The sequence below is a fragment of the Citrus clementina genome, unplaced genomic scaffold (genome assembly GCF_000493195.1).
Source record: "Citrus clementina cultivar Clemenules unplaced genomic scaffold, Citrus_clementina_v1.0 scaffold_8, whole genome shotgun sequence".
NCBI lineage: Eukaryota > Viridiplantae > Streptophyta > Magnoliopsida > Sapindales > Rutaceae > Citrus > Citrus x clementina.
The window spans coordinates 24,590,206-24,604,438 of record NW_006262022.1 but is presented as its reverse complement, the minus strand read 5'-3'; the positions used below and the strand labels follow the sequence as shown (position 1 = coordinate 24,604,438).

General features: G+C 35.9%; 2 protein-coding genes across 2 annotated transcripts; both read right to left on the bottom strand.

Moving 5' to 3' along the window:
- Window positions 1–453: 453 nt before the first annotated feature.
- LOC18034383 (potassium transporter 1) lies at window positions 454–5,293 on the bottom strand. Its single transcript, XM_006425039.2, has 9 exons — window positions 5,041–5,293; window positions 4,171–4,414; window positions 3,478–3,723; window positions 3,081–3,131; window positions 2,694–2,954; window positions 2,558–2,610; window positions 2,326–2,440; window positions 1,990–2,244; window positions 454–1,890 (listed from the first exon to the last, which is right to left on the bottom strand). Exons 1-9 carry the CDS (start codon window positions 5,083–5,085, stop codon window positions 899–901), a joined length of 2,262 nt encoding a protein of 753 aa, XP_006425102.1. The 5' UTR covers window positions 5,086–5,293; the 3' UTR covers window positions 454–898.
- A 6,014-nt stretch (window positions 5,294–11,307) lies between these two features.
- LOC18033755 (ran-binding protein 1 homolog b) lies at window positions 11,308–14,034 on the bottom strand. The gene is made up of 4 exons (XM_006425038.2): window positions 13,652–14,034; window positions 13,403–13,554; window positions 13,185–13,310; window positions 11,308–12,025 (listed from the first exon to the last, which is right to left on the bottom strand). The coding sequence occupies exons 1-4, from the start codon at window positions 13,798–13,800 to the stop codon at window positions 11,769–11,771; spliced, it is 684 nt and encodes a 227-aa protein (XP_006425101.1). The 5' UTR covers window positions 13,801–14,034; the 3' UTR covers window positions 11,308–11,768.
- Window positions 14,035–14,233: the final 199 nt, after the last annotated feature.

Genomic DNA, 14,233 nt, shown 5'->3' with positions numbered 1-14,233 from the left:
GGTTTGCATGTCTCTAAAGAGCATAGCATGGTGCATTTGTGAATGATCAAAAAAGTTATTAAAAATGGAATTTTGAAGCAACATTTTACGTGGGTTTTTCTTTTCTTTTTATGAAAAATCTGAAAAGAATGAATTGGATCTGAAGTGAAACATGTTTCTGCAATTATGATTATTTATAAAGTAGTTGCCATTATTTAGGGTTCAGCTTACTTGGGGAAGACTTTTTCATGCATGTAAGTGTATATTTAAGGAAACTAAGTTCACTCCAGTGGTAAAGGAAAAAAAAAAAGTCTTTTGTGATTAAAATTAATGTCGGTATAAGTTTAATTCTTATAGGAATATACAACATACATTTTTAAATTTTTTTTCCTTTTTTCTATTTTGTGGTGGTGGGGTGGGGGGAGCGGGGGTGTTGTTTGCGTGTATATGAGCCACAATATACACTCGGCAACAGATCTTCAAAAGCATTATGTGCGTGCTGGCATTGAGTTAAAAGGAGTGCCAAAAAACAGACACCGCCCTGGTGCATTCCCATTCTGTTGAATAATGAACACGAGAAAGCAGTTTACAATTAGTAGCTTCCTTTTGCATCCATGTCCTAAATGAACCAGAACTTTAGGTAATTAGAAAATAATATTTACAGGAAATGTTAGTTCTGCGATATAGTCAATGCTAGTAACATATGAACATTCTCCATTGCAGATACAAACTGTGGCATGCAAACTTGAAGGTTAGCAACCAAAAACTAATTGACCGACGAACAACTAATATTTTTCATTCTTCTAATGTCACCCCAATTCTGTACCACTCAACACACATCCATGTAACTGATAAGGCCAGCAAATTTCCCTGGCTCTATTATGTTCAGGGACAAAGCGTCTTTTTCATTCTGTATAAGTTAGACATAGTAAATCATGCCGACTTCCAGCAAAGAAGCATGAGGCACATTCAGTCCTACCTCAGGCTCTCTAAAATTCTTGCTCAGGAAAGCATACACAACATTTATGGCAAATTTCTTGAGAATAGTAGACGATTTCTTTGCCTTTGCATAAGAATGCCCTATTATATAAGCAACCCCAGATTCTTTGGCCTTCAGTATCTCAAGAGACTGGTCTTTAAGCATGAAGTTTTCAGGATGCCTGATACCTGATTTTGTCACTTGGGTACCATACGAAGATTGCTTCAATTTCTCATTGCAATTTGAGTTTTGGACTGGGTGCTCTGGAGCATGCAAGACCTCTATATCCATGTCCCCAGCCTCTCTAGATGATTCATCTTCTCCTTCTGTTTCTACAAATTGGACTATTGCAGACACCAATGTGTTCTCAAAATCATAGTTTTCCTGTTGCAGATCCTTGTAGCCATATCTCACAATGCATCGGAACATGCCATATTCCTTTAGGCCCACCCTACTTATGAGCAGCCGTTCATTTTCACTTACATGGGGTACTTGAACAGATTTGATGCAGACAAAAACTAGAACCTGATGGAATGCAGGCAAGTTTGTCACAAAGTGTCCAAATATGGCTGGTACCCCAGTTGCTAGATTAGTGTAAACTAGACCAATTCCAGGGACCCTGACCATCCCAAGGCTTGGCCCTAAAGCCACTATTCTATCCATCGAAACCTTGTTCTCCATGTCGAAATCATGTTTCTTCATTGTTCCATAGTTCCAAATGTACATAACTGCCATAAAAATGAAAGACAGAACAAGAGGGATCCAACCCCCTTCAGGAATCTTGTAAATGCATGCTGAGATGTAAAGAAGTTCCACTGATCCAAAAAACAAGAAGAATGCAACTACAATAAATATCCTTTGTTTCCACACGGTTATCATAACCTGTCCCATCAAGCAAGTTGTGACAAGCATAACCGTTGTGACTGCTAGTCCTACAAACCCAAGGAAACATTTGAAGTTCATTATTAACATCTGTGAATGATCTAAGGACAAATTGACAGTTGTGTTTAATCAATAGTTTGAATATGTACCATATGCATGACCGATCATGTTGGTATCTCTCAATCCGATTGTCACAGCTAAACAAAGGCACATGAGCATCCAATTGACCTCAGGAATATATATCTGCCCATATATTTTACTTGAAGTGTGAATGATTTTGACACTAGGAAAGCAATTGAGTGCACAACACTGACTTATGATGGAAAATGTAGCTGATATCACAGCTTGACTTCCTACTATAGCTGCAAAAGTGGCGACAATGAACACTGGCCAAAACACAGCTTCTGCATGAAAGATTAACAATATCAACACAAGAGATGAGAAAAGAATAATGTTATTTATTTGATGCTTGAATATAATCTTGCCTGGTATGGCCTTGTAGAAGCTTCTCTGAATATCTTCATGATGCTTAGTAAGGAAAGCAGCCTCACCCATGTATGCGAGAATCAGACAGGGATACACTAGAAATGTAAAGGCCACCTAGAATTTTAATACCAAGTATTAAAATTTCAAGATTTAGAGAAGGAAGAACAATTGGACCATACTCAGCTTTCATACACAAAGGCATTACTGCCAGTCATGTAAACGCAGAGTTACCTTTATCGAGAGAGAAGAGAAATGACCCAAATCAGCAAACATTGTCTCCACACCTGCAACAGCATTTTGTACAAAACTTGTTTCAATTAGCAGCAAGTAATTCAATAAGACTATAGTGGAAGTTTAAAAAGGATACCTGTGATGGAAAGAACCACTCCTCCGAGAGATATCCATCCATCAATGCCTGTACTTCTAAAGAACTTCAACATGTAAACCGGAGATAGTGCATTAAATATATGTGGATTCCATTGGAATATGTTATATATTCCAATGCTGCTAATACATAGAAGCCATGTTGTGACAATTGGAGCAAATATGAAAGCAACTCTGTGTGTTCCATGATGCTGAAGTGAGAAAAGCCCCACCAGGATCACGCATGAGATTAACACAACATAATCTGGATGAAAAGAATTAAACATAAGCATTTAATAGATGATGCTTGTTTTTGAATGGTTAGACAACTGAAGCTAGTAATCAATGACGTTACAAAATTCAGACTACCAACCAACAAAGTTACACTTACTTTCATGGAGTTCTCTAATCTTAACTTGAACCCCTGAAACCGCTGAAAGAACTGAAAGGGGAATTATATGGAAACTTAAGTTACAAATCAAGCTAATCAGGAACTCAGGAAGATTAAAATGGAAAGAGACAAAATCTGAAGACCAGCAAAAGTAATTTTTACTTTCAATGCATAAATTCTTAAAAGATTGAATATATTCATGGAAGTAATTTAAAGGACTACCCTAGCACATACTCAACTCAGTTGTATAGCAGTATTAACCATGCTAATTTATAGCAGAAACGTGACTTGAGGACTTATGTAAGGCAGGGTTAGTAGAAACTCAGGTGACTGAGCATATTGAGCTTATGAAGCAAACAGCACTAGAGAGGTTCGAGGCTACACCATGTGCAGCTACCTGATATTGTAGGAGTAAGTACTCCATCACCAATCGCCATACTGGTCCCTAGAAGAACAAATATCAACAGCATATTGCGAAACCTTTGCTGCTTCTCAAATAAGGCCTTCAGACCAGAACTCTGCCATGTGTCTGCTGATCCATCTGTTGCATATGAAGACAACTTCTCATCAGTGGCTTGCTGGTTTGGTAGAGTGCTCAACCTTGCATGTCTGCAAAGAAGGGAGTACAATGCAAAGGTACCACCTGCACCATAAGCAAAAAGTTGACATCGATAAGCTGTCTTTCTGCCTTGTCCAATCTGCAGTCATAGAGCTCCAATTAAATTCTCTTTTGGGAATATTACTGCTTTTCCAGCGAAGCATTATGAACGATCGGGAAAAATCCACCAAAAGAGTAGGGTATCATTTGCTTAACTGGTAAACAGGACACAAAAGCTGTTTCATTTTTATGGTAAATACCTTCATAGTCATAAGAAAAGAAAATTCCTCCTAAAAGATGGAATCAACGACATCGGGAGTGCAAAATAAATACTACTCAACAAGATATCATCATATTTTGGACATGATCCGAGAGGCGAGTTTAGAAAGCAATCTGAAGGTTAGTTGAACAGGTGTAACTCTTGTAATTCACATGTCCAAAGATGACATTTAATAAATTTGCAAGTAATTGAAGGAAATGATAGAACTTTACCTTCACCATTGTCATCAGCTGACATGACAACGAAAACATATTTCAAGAGAGCTATGAGAGTGAATGTCCAGAAGATGAAAGAAAGCACTCCATAAATTTCCTCATCATTTTCATGGAGAGACAGCTTCCCTGAAAAGGCGGTTTTGTATACATAGAGAGGAGAGGTACTAAGGTCTCCATAAACAACTCCAAGACTTTGATAAGCCAATGAAACCACAGTTGTACAGGATACCCGCTTGAAGTTCTGATACAGTGGATCAACGTTATCAGTATGTTAATCATAAATCAAATGATTAGACAGCAGGACATTTCAAGGCTATCTATAATTGCACAACATAATGGACCATTGGTAAACATATAAAAACATGTTGTGTTTTGGGGGGGGGGGGGGAGGGGTTCAACTTTCTCATCATCACTTCCAGCTTCATAACACACGCACAAAAAAAAAAAAAAAAAACTTTGAGAAGATTCCAATTGATTACAGAAATGAAATAAACAATGGAAGCTTCGCGTTTATCAGATTAGTCTGTTTAGGCATGTCAGTCAGGATATCAAAAGGCCATTACAAAATGAAGGAACAATATTACCCAAAAACAGATTTAAAAATGAGAATTTGTGACTCCATGAAATTTCCTATGCACCTTCGGCATTCATAGTACACTTTCTCAACGCCCCTTTAGTCCAAATGAAAACTGACAAAGAGGACACACAAACTTGACACTTTCACCATCCCCAAAACCACAACTCCAAAAGTTACACCACGAGACACCAACATAACGACTGCATAACATAAAAATTCTTTGAAGGAGATAAAACTAAGAACAAGTAATGGTACAGCAGCAAGATTTACGAAGCATGCAAGGAGAGTACCTGCTGAGATATTCCCTGCTCCAAAAATTCTTCTGACGGTTTCATGGCCTTTTCTTCATGAAGTTTGGGAATGAGTAAGAGAGAAAGAGAGAGTGTTCTGAATGGAAGAAAACAGAAGCTGTAAATGAGAGTATAAAGAGGAAGAATGAAAGAATGTAGGAAGTAGCTCAAGTAGCAGCAGCAGCCGAGGCAACAGGCAAGTGTTGTTTGTGTCCAAAGAAGTTGCAAACTGCAATAAATGCTCTTTATCTCTCTTTCAATGTTTATGCTATAATTTAGCTTAGCCTTAGAAAATTGTACATAAATAAATAAATAAGCAAACTACATAATCTTGAAGAAAATAAAATACCCCAAGGATTCTTTCTCTTCCTGCATCTATTACATAATGTGCTTCTTCTGGTTGTACCTTGTGCTTCAATTTGTCCTATTATATTATTTAAAAGGCACCTTTGGCCAATGTAGAATAATCTATATCTAGAAAATTTCAGAAAATTTTTATTCTTTGTTGTTTTACATTAAAAAAAATCTAGGCTTGCACTGTTTACTAATTTCACTTCCCATTTAAGATTATGGATTAGCATTGCCTGAGTTAATCAGCTTGTTCAATGCAAGCATTACAGATAACATTTTCTAATAATTAATTAATGTCGATTACAAGCAAGAAGTGAATTTAAAATTTCCAAGAGCCTTTCTGATGTGGTATTTGTGTGGATACTTTATGGCACATGCTCTTTTAGCATCCTCCTCCAGTTCATAAAGTTTCTTTATACCTATAGTTTGCATTGGTGGCATCACACATTTTATAGTAGTACTCATAATATAAAAGGTGAATGACAAGAATGAAAAAAATTTAAGGGTTAGTGACGAAAAACATTGATTGCTTAAGACTTATCAACAAAAAGCGAGAGTAAGAGCAATGAACTGGACTCATTCTCATTTTTAAAAGCTGTTCAATTTAGAAATCTTATCTTAACTTTGACTGACCAACCTGGATTAAGCAGAATTAGAAAAGCACTTGTGTACTTACCATTCCTAACCTGCACCTCAACTATACCTACTTAGTTACATGTCATGCTAATCATATGAATCAGAAGTAGCATTGGCTTCCAGTTCACCAAGAATGGTGGTCCTTGGCGCCATTACCTACCATTTTCAGTTTAAGAATTGGTTAAGGGCATAAAAAGAGTGGCCATTTGGAGTCGAGATGAACCAAAAGTTACCATATATAATCATTTCACCCGCGAAGTTCAAATAATAATAAGAGATAGCTATAGCCAATAGCCTCTCTGTCACTCAGTTTTCTAGTTCATTTCATTTTTTTAATCCCCTTTTCGGTAATCAAAGATTGCCCTGAAAAGGATTGCGAATAACACAGATATCAACACACGTGCAAATGTTACTTAATTGTCTTAATCCAAAAGACATTCTGTAAGCGTAATTTTAAGATACATCCCCTGCTGTTTGAGGTATTTACAATTATATGGTGAGTTTTCCCGTATTATTAGAGACCTCCCCTGCTGTTTGTAGTCAGTTTCGTATATCGTCAATATACGAGGGTAAAGTCGTAAAGTTGCAACCGAGATCAGAAAAGAGCAAAAAAAAAACAAAAAACAAAAGCAAAGCTGATACGTTGGATTTAACTTTCACTTTCGTCAATGGAACCAACACATAAGCCATACCCAAAATTGAAATGCTGTAAGCCTCGCCAAAAGTAATCTATGAAGCAATCTAATCACCGAAAACAAACACAAAATCTTCTTTTTAAGCTTGAAGCCTTGCCAAATAAAGCTCAAATCTGAAAAAGTCCAAATTTAAAAAAATAAAGATGAACGATAAAACTGACGGCATAGGTAATATGGAGCGGTTGAGTGAGTATCGCCGACAGCCGGCGACTGAAGCGACAATAACCGAATGCACATGGGTCGTCGGGTCTGAGATTATTGAAACTGAGCATTTTAGACAGAATTTGTGAAATGGGTTTGCATATCATTTTAGGAAATGAATTGGGGTGTGGTGACGGGTCGAGGAAGCAACTAATTCAACAAAAAGAAAGAATTTTGTCAATGGGTTGTGGTCTTTCCCAGTTTTTGTTTTCTAGAAAATTATTTGTTAGGGTGCTTGGTTGGATATGACAGAGGTGAATATTTTGCAAGGAAATTGGGGTATTTTGGTCTTTTTTGGAACGGTCTGGAAATTCTAAAGGACAGGGAAGTCTCTAATAATACGGATAAACTTACCATCTAAGTGTAAATACGTTAAAAATCAGGGGAGGTATCTAAAACATACTCCATTCTGTACTTGGCAACATCATCGGTTGTTGATAAGAATCTGTCAGCTGATGTGGACTTGGACTTGTAGTACTTCTTATTTTCACTCGAATACTGGCTACTAAATATTAAAAAACAAATGGGTTCATTTAACAACATTTATTTATTATAAAATTTTCCGCATTAATATTTTCGTATAAATCATGAAGTGTAGTGGTAATAATGGAATTAAATTAAGAAAAAAAATTAAATTTAGATGAAAAGTCCAAAATTTTAGTAGTGAATATAAAAGAAAAATTATAAAAATTCTTAAACTAAATAGTATTAAATTTGATTATGTAATTCTATTTGTATTCAATTTATATTTTTATGTACCTATCAATTTCAATTTGGTTTAATTTGTTTCAAGGCAGAACCGAACCCAACCGAACTAATTATAGGATCCTGTAAGTATTTCTATCCTTTTCCCCTCTTCAAAAGTGTCCTCCCACTAGTCCCTTTAGTTTTAGAGAATATATCTTTAATACAATCTTATTGTCCATGCAATGGATACACTTCCCATTTTTATTTTTTAAATGTTTATATTGCAATTTTACTGAGAGACTAAATTCACATAATTATGGTATGGTTTTCCTCGGATATCCGCAAAACCATGTCTAATATCGGTTCCACCCTCTAAACGCATGCTATTAACTCGAGATCTATTTTACAACTACAAATAATTACCTATCATAGTAGAGAATGAGTCTCATGATAGTACATGTGATACTCAAATAACTCAAAATCGTTTTCCTTGTAATGGGAGAAAGATCTAAGTGGTCTTTGCTTTCCTTTTTAATTTTCATCTCTTTATTTTACGAATTTTTACTATTTACATATTCTTGGTAGGAAGAAACAATTTTAGATTTTTTTTTTTATTTAGTTAATCAATGTAATGTTAATAATCATGGCCGACCTCCAATTTTGGTGGGTTCAATAATGAAGCCAACTTTCGAGATTCAAGTTGTGACATATTGCCTACCAACTAGTATAAGATGCTAAGATTTGATGTGAACTTATCCTTGAACTCTCTCTTTATGTGGACATTGGTCAAGGTTCCAATGCTATGAGAATGAGATGTTACACTATGGGCAAAACATGGTTCTTAATTTATAATAGCATATGAATGCATTATTTTAAACATATAAGATATCGTATCTATTATCTATATATCTATCATAACAACCAGATCCGACGTTGTTTTTTTCTATATCAAATCATTGGCTTCAAAACTTACAATTACCACAAAACATGTGGAGCTTTAAACTAGAAGATGCATAATTAAAAACTAAAGATATCTATCGAGTTTTATTTGCTTAGTGGCCATTTCTATTTCTCTGTTTCTTCTCTTCTCGCACAAGTATTATTGGGTCCACCCGTACAAAGAGCATAATTTGTTAGTACAAGGCATGGAGAGATGAAAAGAAAATTACAAATATTGAAAGAAACTCGGGAAAATTATGAATAATTTTGCGAAAATTAGATTTAGGGTCAATTCAAGAAAATGGCCCTCTCATCATTGTTTTCTTATTTTAGCATCTAAAAATAGGTATTTTAGATAAAAATATTCCTAAGTAATGTGTTGCACTTCATATACAATTTACGAAAGATTAACAAGTATTCGATGTCCAACATATAACCGACTGATAGAAAATTGACGGACTATATATATGTCAATCATTTGTCTAGCACCATAGATTACTAAGGGATGTTTACATTTGAAATGCTCCCAAAAAAAAAAAATTGTTTAGGGTGCTACTTTTGTAAACTGACCATTATTTTGGGGGTATTTCTATAAATTACCGGAGAAACTGAAGAGAGGAAAGAGGTACAAGGATGTGTCAGGTGTGCTTTCTTTATCAAAGAGTTAATGGCTCTCGTGTGTGTGTCCCCATTGATTCAGTGTTCTTAACATTTGAGAGTTATTAGGTTGCTTGCAGCATTCACTCAAGTAAGCTCTAGTTTGAATGTTCAATTAAGAGGAAGAAACCGGATTGTATGATGATCAACCTCTACACTGTGTTCATGGCTCTTCATGGACCAAAAAGTTGGGCACATGATACACAAGTGAAGTGCTTACCTTCCAAAGGATTCCTGTGGTGATGTTATTACATGCACATATAACGGGCTTGGCTCAAACGATTAAGATGGTGAAGTTGGCAGATACTTTCTTCACAGATATTCCATAGTCCATACACATACAATTAGCAAGGGAAGCCACGAAGGTGCCATACACACATGTCAGTCTCGTTAATGCAAAGCAACACGCTCTCTCATCAACTCCAGATATGCAGCAATTTCTGAAAACACCAATAAAAAGCTCAAGGTCCCCTTCCATTAAAAACTGGGACCACGTTGTGATCATACAATGCAAGTCTTATATGGAGGACCACGTCGTGATCATGCAATGCAAGTCTTAAATGGACTCCCGTCTCTAGCATAATCAGCTCGTAATCGCGCTTTCAGAGAAACTAGTCCATTTTCACATAACATCGCCTGTGCTTCCCCTCAAAATCAAATCCTCCCGAGTACCTACATCTACATCACAAGTTATAAATTAATTACAAACTTCTTGTGATGAACGGTCCCAATTTACACCTTTAACTAGGAGACGTACGATTTGTTACGAGAAATTTAAAAATAATAACGAAATTTTCAAGTGAAACTTGCGATCATTGCAGGGCACAATGGTTGTAGTAAAGTTTAGGTTTACTTCCTCTCAATTTGTGGATTCGGCATCCAAAAAGCAAGATCAAAGACTGCAAAAGGCCTGCTTATAATTCCAATTTGGTTGATTGAAAAAGAAAATATAGGCAAATTGGGAGTGTTGCTGGAGGCTTAAGGAGATAATTAATACAGCACAGCCACCACAGGGACCAAATTTTCTAACAGCCCCAAACAAAATTTCATTTCTATTTGAGTAGTGGACCACATTTGCACACACGGCAACGTTCTTTCCTTACAAGGTTCTTGCATCTTAATTCTTTTTGGGCAAATTAAACATATAAAATGCACGTCAATTTCGATTTTCGTGTCACTTCTATCGAGAAATAATCAACCCAACTTCAATATTTGCAGTTGAGAACTAAGATGAAATGTTAGATGAAGAACTGGAACCACTAATATTATTATGTGAACACACATGTACATTAGTCGTAAAACTAGTTAGAAGCAAAGGAATATTGATTTGATTGAAGTTCAAACCCAGGTAGGTCGCCTTGACTGGTTGATGGGCTCATTGTGGAACCCATGTCTAAGCTTAAATGATCTCCTTGTGTCAATTTTAACAAAGATGAACAATATCAGTTGGATGGGGGGGACGACCCATCTTAACGACAAGGTTGGGCAGCCATCCCCTCTAGTCATGGCGTCTTGCCATGCTAGTAGACACATGGCTATCGCCATTTGCTGACCCTTTTTCCCAGAAAGCTATCTACGAGCTTCCATATGATTTGTGCATCTATATATCAATTGGGAGTGATATCACTGTTGTGTTTAAGTTGTGATAAAAAATTGTCTTTTAAAGATTATTTTTAAAAAAAATTCAAAAATTCACAAAAAGACAAATGATTTTGTCATATTTTTATCCACTTACCATTTTCTGTTGATGTAATTATATTTATCGGATTCAAAAACACAGCATGTATAAGTTAGAGATATTCTCTCCCGCGCGACATTCGTAAAAGAAAATTTTCAAATACATTATAATAACATATTTAATCTTCAAAAACAATTTAAATTATCAATTTCCATGCGTATGCAGCAAATACAATGTCCAAGTGTCCAACTCATTAAGATTATGACTAAATGATTGATGAAAAACAAAGTATATTATAATGTAACTTACTATTAAATTGTAATTAGTGACCTAAAAGTAGAATCAACTAAACTACTTTTTAGGTCACTAAATACACCTATTGGGTTAATGTAAGTTACATTATCAGGTAACTCAACAACACCCTAAGAAAAAGCAGTCAGAATTGACATTCAAAAGAACAGTCAACAGCACTCAATTTCTGATCATATAACATTAAAATAATAAATCCAAACTCTTGAATTGCAGAAAAAGTATATCTCAACAAAGACCCTGTGAAAGTAATTTTTTTTGTTTTTTTCAAGAAAACCTTAAGCAATATATGATCAGGGACTTGCACCAATAAACAGTAATATATTTTGGAAAAGCCCTAACTTAACTCTCTGAGAATACCAACTACAAAAACACAACCCCCAACATGCAAACATGACCTGAGCTTGACCACTTGTCGACAGACTCAAACTGGACACAGACCCAAACCACTACAGCCCATAAATTGGTTCAAAATTTCCACCAGATTTATACGCCAAGACATGGATGAGAACCAAGGTCGACTAACAAACCTCTTCACATTGCCAAGCATATGGTGATAAAACAAACCCAGTCCTCTATGTTGAGGAAGCAGGCTCCTCAGGTTTCTTCTCTGCTTCTTCACTCTTGGATTCCTTCTTCTCCTCTTTGGGCACCTCCTCCTCCTTCTCCTCTTTGGGCACCTCCTCCTCTGCCCTAGATTTGTCTTCAGTTTTACTTTCTTCAACACTCAATTTCTCAAGAAGACCAGCAGTTGCAGATGCATCTTTGTTCTCCTCTTTCTTTTTTTGGGATTCAGCAACTTCATGAACCATTTCCATAAAGCTTTTGCAATCTGAATCAAAAAGCACATTATGTAACAGATAATTAAAAAAACAGAAAATGACAATTGAGGTGAAACAACTATTATTATAAAATATACCATCCAACTATACTGTGACGGAACTTCACCACAGATGAGAACAAAATATAACCAACCTAATGCTGTCTAGAGTGTGGAGAACATTTTCACATGTGCACTAAAAATATATATCTTACTAAAATATATATATCTTTCTTCCAGAAATAAATTCTGCAAAATTTATCAGAAGTATATTCAAAAATTGCTACCAATTGCTTTCTCAAGCAATAAAGATCAATAAGATTGACACAAGAAAGACCGCAGAGAGAAAGAGAAAGGCAAAAAATAAGATAATAAGTAAAACCTCCCACTGAAATTCTGATTATCAAACTAGAGAAATAAATCCAACATTCCCAAAATTTTAATAACGCCATCAAGAAAATTGATTCAGTTCAGAGACATGGTGTAATGATCAACAGTAATCAAAATTCCAATTCACACAAAACCTAACCAAAGCATCCCAATTGAAATGATAAAAAGTAGTCCCACCGAATGACAGAATAAATATTAAACTATAAAAATGTCGACAGACATGTAAGAACACATGTTTAAGTTATCTTTAATTTGGATACAAGAAAGATAATAGTGGCAAACTGCAATATCTATGAGCCACAGAACCATACAAGGCACCTCAACCTCAGACCCAGACGCTAAGCAATCTTAAAAAGGCTTTCTGGATTACAGATTTCCCAGTAGGACTCATACATTTAACAATCTCAATTGCGATCCGGACTTTAGATATAGTATTCCTTTTAACCACAACCATAAAGATGATAATAATAATAATAACAGTGGGAGTAGTCTAACAGAGAAAACAAAACATTAGTTGATGACCTAAACGAATGAAAACATTCGGTAACTTTATAAATCCCAACAGCATTTTGTTGATTAGCTATCCCATAAACTCTTTGCAGTAAAAATAGTTCAAACACAATACACAATTGGTTTCAAGCGTGCAAGTCACAATGATTTAACTGAAAGAATTGAACTAATTACTAATCTAAAAAAAGCCAGAGGTATTCAGTAATTAATCTCAAAACACTAGTTACATGATTTAATTTACTTGAATCAATAAAGGAAAAGAAATACTCACTCTCAACGGATCCAAATCTGATGCAGAAAAGCTCATCCTTCAATTCACCATCAGCATAGTCAGCAGCATGCCACACGCACGACTTATCATTTCCAGCATGCTCTTGCACGGACATCATCGGCAATACTGTTCAGCAAAAAAAAGTTTCATTTATTTATATTATTATTCAACAAATAGAATACAAATTTAACAGAAATAATTAAAAATAAATAACGAACCGAGATGATTGGCGCAGATCTTGAGAGTCTTAGATTGCCTCATAACGAGGCGAACTTTGCCGGTCACTTTATGTTTCAACAACTTAACAGTACCGGCGCCTCTCTCTTTCCACTGATTCCCGTCCTTATCAAAACGGTACAGCTTTGCCTTCCTACAAAAGGAGGAAAAATTACAAATTAAAAAAAAAACCCTAAAAGCAGCAAACAACAATCGGATCTAGCCAATAATATACAAAAACAAGTACTTACAGATCTAGTATGGCATCTTCGTCCTCTTCGCCAGTGGTGACGGCGACTTCCTCAAGTTTCACGATGGGGGCAACCTGAGCTCCGGTGTCCTCGTCCTCATTGTGTGGGACCTCCTCCTCTCTGTGATCACCCTCGGTGGTGCTTGCCATTGCTTCTGATTTCTTTCCTGTGCCGGGAGATTCGTTTGCGTGCGACCGATCGGTGACTGTGACTATGGGGGCTGACAGCGCGAGGGTAACTGAATCTGAAATGAATTTCGAAAAATACGAGCAGGTAAAAACCCTAGAAAAGATCTTATTAACCAAAACGAAGGAAAGCAAGCAGCCCAAAACCCTAACTGGAAAAGAAATAGGCCACGGAGACGGAGATGAGGCAAGAGTCGAAAGGTTAGATATAAAAAGGGTAGAGGATCGGACGGTCGATATTGAACGGCTGAGATTAAATGATATTTTATTTCACTTTTGTTCCGTAAGGAATGGAAGTACAAGTTTAGCCTCGTATAATTTAGTAGCTACCTCCAAACAGAACTAATTAGTAATTATATATTAATATATTTAATAAAATTTATATAAAATATTCCCA

Coding starts and splice junctions, on each gene's coding strand:
- LOC18034383 (XM_006425039.2), bottom strand. CDS start 5,085: ATGAAACCGTCAGAAGAATTTTTGGAGCAGGGAATATCTCAGCAG. Junction 3,724..4,170: donor AGCTGATGACAATGGTGAAG/GTAAAGTTCTAT, acceptor CTTATGGTGCAG/GTGGTACCTTTGCATTGTAC. Junction 2,441..2,557: donor TCTCTTCTCTCTCGATAAAG/GTAACTCTGCGT, acceptor TTAAAATTCTAG/GTGGCCTTTACATTTCTAGT.
- LOC18033755 (XM_006425038.2), bottom strand. CDS start 13,800: ATGGCAAGCACCACCGAGGGTGATCACAGAGAGGAGGAGGTCCCACAC. Junction 13,555..13,651: donor GAAGATGCCATACTAGATCT/GTAAGTACTTGT, acceptor CTCCTTTTGTAG/GAAGGCAAAGCTGTACCGTT. Junction 13,311..13,402: donor GATCTGCGCCAATCATCTCG/GTTCGTTATTTA, acceptor TTTGCTGAACAG/TATTGCCGATGATGTCCGTG.